This window comes from Octopus bimaculoides, chromosome 2 (genome assembly GCF_046866305.1).
Source record: "Octopus bimaculoides isolate indiv1 chromosome 2, ASM4686630v1, whole genome shotgun sequence".
In the NCBI taxonomy this organism is placed as follows: Eukaryota; Metazoa; Mollusca; class Cephalopoda; order Octopoda; family Octopodidae; genus Octopus; species Octopus bimaculoides.
Window position 1 is genome coordinate 138,907,006 of NC_142929.1, and position 6,705 is coordinate 138,913,710.

The following is a 6,705-nucleotide window of genomic DNA, read 5'->3' on the forward strand; positions in this document are numbered from 1 at the left end:
TCTCCCATTTTTGGTATTCCTTTATATCATCATCATTGTTTAACGTCCGCTTTCCATGCTAGCATGGGTTTGACAATTTGACTGAGGATTGGCAAACCAGATGGCTGCACCAGGCTCCAATATGATCTGCCAAAGTTTCTACAGTTGGATGCCCTTCCTAACACCAACCACTCCGAGAGTGTAGTGGGTGCTTTTACATGCCACTGGCATGAGGGTCAGTTAGGCAGTACTGGCAACGACCACACTCAAATGGTGTTTTTTACATGCCACCTGCACAGGAGCTAGTCCAGCAGCACTGGCAACGACCTTGCTCAAATGTTTATTCACATACCACTGGCATAAGTGCCAGTAAGGTGACGCTGGTAATGATCACGCTCAAATGATGCTTTTTACGTGCCACCGGCATGGAAGCCAGACGGCTGCTCTGGCAATGAACATGCTCGGATGGTGCTCTTAGCGCTCCACTGGTACGAATGCCAGTCATCGAATTTGATTCGATTTCGATTTCACTTGCCTCAACAGGTCTTCATAAGCAGAGTTTAGTGTCTAATGAAGGAAAGGTACGCATATGTGGGCTGGTTACACCCCTGGCAGAGGCCATAGGTTATGGTCTCACTTGGCTTGCCGGGTCTTCTCAAGCACAGCATATTTCCAAAGGTCTTGGTCACTAGTCACTGCCTCAGTGAGGCCTAATGTTCGAAGGTCGTGCTCCACCACCTCATCTCAGGACTTCCTAGGTCTACCTCTTCCACAGGTTCCCCCAACCGCTAGGGTGTGGCACTTTTTCACACAGCTATCGTCATCCATTCTCGCCACATGACCATACCAGCGCAATTGTCTCTCTTGCACACCACAACTGATGCTTCTTAGATCCAACTTTTCTCTCAAGGTACTTACACTCTGTCAAGTATGCACACTAACATTACACATCCATTGGCGCATACTAGCTTCATTCCTTGCGAGCTTACGCATGTCCTCAGCAGTCAAGGCCCATGTTTCACTGCCATGTAGCATGGCTGTTCGTACACATGCGTCATACAGTCTGCCTTTTACTCTGAGCGAGAGGCCTTTTGTCACCAGCAGAGGTAAGAGCTCTCTGAACTTTGCCCAGACTATTCTTATTCTAGCAGCTACACTTTCAGTGCACCCTCCTCCACTACTGACTTGGTCACCTAGGTAACAGAAGCTATCAACTACTTCTAGTTTTTCTCCCCGGAATGTGACAGAAGTTCTTCTCTGCACATTTTCAGTGTTTATTGCTCCTGAACATCTGCCACATACAAAAACTATCTTCCCAGTTAGCCTTCCTTTGATATTGCTGCACTTCTTATGTGTCCATAGCTTACACTGGGTACATCTTATAGAGTTTCTACCTACGCCTTTTCTACAGATTGAGCAGGGCCATCTACCTGAAGGGGTTTGTGTTTTGTCTACCTTCCTACTTATTAGGACTTTCGTTTTAGCTAGGTTGATTCTAAGGCCCTTCGATTCTAATCCTTGCTTGCACACCTGAAACTCCTCCTCTAGTTCTCATAGTGACTCAGCAATCTGAGCAAGGTCATCAGCATAGAGGAGCTAGCTCCCAGGGGCATCTTGTCTTGAATTTCTGTGTTATTGCCTGGAGGACTATGATAAATAGGAGGGAGCTAAGGACTGAACTTTGGTGGACCCCTACCGCTACCTGGAATTCTTCACTGTTCTCATTGCCAACCCTCACCTTACTGACAGCATCCCTGTACATGGCTTTTCAACTAATCACATCCAACCCATTTGAGCATACTAAAAGGTTGGTGGGGGAAGTGTGACTCTCTCTTTGCATCTTTGACATTTGATCTCTGCCTCTTGAAGTCTGCTCCCTCAACAATGACATGCTGCATTTTGAGTTGTCTTTGGCAAGTGTCACCCAGATATTTGGGTCAATGGAGTAGTGGTGGGGGAGTAGCCTTGAGTTGGTCTTGGAAACAGAATTTGGAGGCTCCATGTGGGGTTGGTGCCTGAGGCCAATCCACAAAGAGGAGTTGATGGGGAAGATATATTTGAAGCATACATACGATGTGTACTGAGACTAGTGGAGGTTGTGTTGTGCCATGGTTGCTTGAATGCTGGCAGTCCAACCCAGAGCAGAACCTCTTCATTGGTAATGAAGTCCTTCCATCATATCTTCGTGTCTGGTTTTATTGGTGTATAATGTGTTCTTTTATGTTAAAAGCTTAATCTATCCTTTCAATAGAAGTCAGTGAAATAATTCACCAAATTAAAATAAAACTGAATGCCCTTGAAAGCATTGCTCCAGAAGAGCCACAATCCAATGACTAAGATTAGTAAAAGATATAAAAGAGTAATTTAGATAAACAACTGCTTAATTATATAATTAATCTAACAAACAACAAATCATGAATTAATGAATGTATCACTTCTTGTAATTATCTTGAATAGAAATGTGGTGGGTGAGAATTGTGTGCGAACAGATAATGGTATGCTTGCACTTAGTGACTCAGAGAAGAAAGTTGCATGGAAGTATCACTATAAAAGGTTACTAAATGTAGAAAATGAATGGGAGGAGAGTCTACCAAATATCAAACAAATTGAGGGACCAGCCATCACAGTTGAAAACAATATAAGAGATAAGGCAATCAAGGATATGAAGACATGGAATGCCCCTGGACCACCAGGAATCACTGCCAAGATGATTAAAATATCTGGTGATGTAGGATACAGCCTAGACACCCGTATAGCTAATCAGGTTACTCAGGACGGTGCCATCCCCAATGACTGGTGTAGTAGTATTGTAATTAGTTGCTTAAAGGGTAAAGGTGATGCCTTAGATAGAAACAACTACAGAAGTATCAAACTACTGAACCAGGTCATGAAAATTGCAGTCATAGCTCAATTAATTAGGAATAGAATTAAACAAGATGCAGTTTGGTTTTGTACCAGGGAAGAGTACCACAGATGGCATTTTCCTAATGAGACAGTTGTAGGAAAAGTATTTGGCCAAAAGTAAGCCAATGCACTTAGCTTTTGTCAACCTAGAGAAAGCTATCGACAGAGTTCCTCGCTCTATTATCTGGTGGCCTCTAAGGAAATTAGAAGTAGAGTGGCTTGTTAGAGCTCTACAAGCCATGTACATTGGTGCTGTCAGTAAGGTGACAGTTGGCCACAAATACAGTGATGAATTTAATGTACAAGTAGGGGTTCACCAAGGTTCAGTTCTCAGACCACTTTTCTTCATGATAGTCCTCCAGGCCATAACAGAGCAATTCAAAACTGAGTACTCATGGGAACTACTATATACGATGACGTTGCCCTTATTGTAGAATTTGTAGCCAAATTTGAGAAGGAATCCTTGCTCCCCTATCCTGTCCTCATGGCCCTGCTAACTGTATCATTGCTATCACATCGTCCCCACCCCATCCACTTCACTACTTTTGGCCATTCTGCTTCTTTGGCAATACCCCACCACTTATATTATGACCTTTATACTTGCCACCCTCTTTCCCTCTCTTCCTTCACCCTACCATCCCATTTATATTCTGATCCCCATTCCTTGTGAGTATCCCCTGGCACCTCCCACTCCCTCTCCCTTGCTCTTCCCTTGGGCTGGAGAGCCATGTATCCCCTTTACAGTAGCACACCCGTTTCTTCCCTTATTCCTGACCATTCTCTCTTTCTCTCTAGCTGGGTAACCATGTACCTCCTCTACAGCAAGACACCCGTTTCTGCTTTTCTGTCACACTTGAACCTTTCATTTTTCATCATCTCACACAAGATCACCTCCTCCAATGCCCTCCTCTCTCCTCAAAGGATCTTTATCTTGCATGTTACTTGGTGACCCTGCCAGGTTCTGGTGCTACACAAAAAGCATCCAGTCCACACTGTAAAGTGACCAGCATTTGGAAGAGCATCCAGCTGCAAAAACCATGCCAAAACTGACCTCATCTGTGCTGGTGCCACATAAAAATCACTCTGTGCACCCTGCTGGACGGTTGGTGTTAGGAAGGGCATCCAGTTGTAACAACCATGCCAAAACAGACACAGAAGTCTGGTGTAGGCTCCTGCCTAGCTAGCTTCTGTCAAACCATCCAACTCATGCCATCTTGGAAGGCAGATGATGACAATGATGATGACAATAGTGTTTACGTAAAAAAAAAAAAACCACTTAGGTCAAGGCTGATATAAATGTTGACTAGTTTTTACTAAATTAACCTGTATTATATATTAGATAATGAATTGCATATCACAATTTTCTCAATTATCTGATATACTACTACAACTACTACTTGAAAATCATTTTACAACTATTGCACAATGTTTAAACATGGAGACACAAATATGCACACACACACACGTATATTATATTGTGTCTGGAGAAAGCCATTTTGTTTTAATGCCTTATTAATTAACACACTCTCTGGTTCGATTTCCACTCGTTTACTTATTTAATCATGGAAAGCAGACGTTAAATGATGATGATGATGATGATGATGATGGAAGTGACAAATCTCATCTAAGTATGTGGATAGTTGTGTGCACACACTACTGACAGGGCTCAACAAGACCAAAAAGCATTTAACATTCTCACTAGCTGCTGCTCTCTTTTCCAACCATTCTATATACTCTTCTGGTCTCTCCCTATTCTCATTTTATTTATCTAGCAAGCTATCAGACCCCTTCTCTCCTCCAGTCTTCCTTGTTATTGCTCCGTCTTTCAACCTATTTTTGTTAATCACACACACAGACAGACAAACACACAGAAAAAAATGAACAAATGTGCAGGCATGGCTGTGTGGTAAGAAGCTTGCTTCTCAACCACATCGTTCCAGGTTCAGTCCCACTGCATGGCACCTTGGGCAAGTGTCTTCTACAATAGCCTAACACAACAATACCTTGTGAGTGGATTTAGTAGACAGAAACTGAAAGAAGCCCATCGTGTGTGTGCGTGTATGTATGTATATATATATATATATATTTATATAGGCACAGGTGTGACTGTGGTAAGAAGCTTGCTTCTCAACCACATCGTTCCAGGTTCAGTCCCACTGCATGGCACCTTGGGCAAGTGTCTTCTACAATAGCCTAACACAACAATGCCTTGTGAGTGGATTTGGTAGACAGAAACTGAAAGAAGCCCATCGTGTGTGCGTGTGTGTATATTTCCCCCACCACTGCTTGACAGCCAATGTTGGTTTGTTTACATCCCTGTAACTGAGTGGTTTGGCAAAACAGACCAATAGAATAAGTACCAGGCTCAACAGAAAAAAAGTACCAGGGTTGACTCATTCAACTAAAGGTTCTTCAAGGCGGTGCCCCAGCATGGCCGCAGTCTAAAAAACAAATGCACCAATTAACACTTACCTGTGTGCTTCTCAAATGTCAGTTTTGATGAGTCTGAGACTGGTTCGAACATTTCCACATCTTCAGTTTCACCCTCAGCCCCTGCATCTTCTGCGATATCTTGAAAAAAAAAAAGACGAGGAATTGGTAAACAAACAAACAAACAAACAGCAGTGTAAATCAAATACCACCAAAAACGCAGGTGTAGCTAGGTGGTAAGAAGTTTGTTTTTCAACCATATGGTTCCAAGTTCAGTCCCACTGCTTGACACTTTGGGCAAGTGTCTTCTACTATAGCCTCGGGCCAACCAAAGCCTTGTGAACAGATATGGTAAGATGGAAATTGAAAGAAGCCTGCCATGTGTGTGTCTGTCTGTCTTTGTGTCCATGTTTGTTTCTTTCCACTCCTTGACAGCCAGTGTTGGTGTGTTTACATCCGCATAACTTAGTGGTTTGGCAAAACGGACTGATAGAACATGTATCAGACTTTAAAAAAAAAATTTTTTAAACTGGGGTCAATTCATTTGACTAAAAATTCTTCAAGGTGGTGGTGCCCCAGCACGGCCGGGATCTAATGACTGAAACAAGATAAAGGGCCACCACTACTTGTATGACCCCTGCTTGGATACAGTCCCAATCTATCAACAATAAACACAAAAGCAAAACATTTCCCACCATCATAGGATGCACAACTATGATTACTGCTACTACCACCACTACTACTACTACAACTACTACTACTACTGATGTCATTGCTACAGCCACAATTCCATCACCACCACAGTAATCACCCGTCTATTATTGCTTCTGTGAATGTGGAGTAAATGTCAGGGATCAAGTCAAAATTGCTGAATCTTCATAAATGTTTTTCGAATGACGCGCACTCGCGCTAGGTAGTCGTAGGATCGACTAGTCACGACTAGCTAGCGCGGATGCGCGAGTGTGCACACCGGGACCACCCTAAACACTGGGTGCCTTTATTCTTTACTTTCGCCATTCATTTTCTTTTACACTGGCACAATGTCCAAAGTTAATAAGGTAACGGTTAGTTGTTAACATATTTCTTTAAAAAGCACAAATAACTTGAAACAAACTTTGAATGGCAACACGTGTCCTGAAACACGTTAAACTTATAAAATAAACATAAGACAAAATCGACTGAACTGATAACAAAAATAATGGTGTACCATTGAAGTCTTCTTCATTATCGTCGACATCGATGACTCGATCGATGTCTTCTTCGTTTATATTTACAATTTCGTCTTCAATTTGTTCTAATCCTTCGTTCACATGGTTATTCTCCATATCTGTTTGGTACGGTGTGGACTCAAATATAGTTCCGATATTAAAAAAAGACAAAACAATCTATTGT

General features: G+C 42.4%; 1 protein-coding gene across 3 annotated transcripts in view; it reads right to left on the minus strand.

The window, feature by feature from the left end:
* Nucleotides 1-6,705, minus strand: part of LOC106869461 (angio-associated migratory cell protein) — a 37,603-nt gene that overhangs the window by 23,591 nt on the left and 7,307 nt on the right. For 2 of the 3 annotated variants that reach the window (XM_089347790.1, XM_014915213.3), the window contains exons 1-2: nt 6,521-6,657; nt 5,356-5,454 (exon numbers count right to left, since the gene is read on the minus strand). In XM_089347790.1, coding sequence (XP_089203916.1) covers nt 5,356-5,454; nt 6,521-6,638 — 217 coding nt within the window. In that variant the 5' untranslated portion in view covers nt 6,639-6,657. Of the gene's footprint in view, nt 1-5,355; nt 5,455-6,520; nt 6,658-6,705 lie in introns of those variants that run through there. The other variant, XM_089347791.1, reaches the window with a different exon arrangement.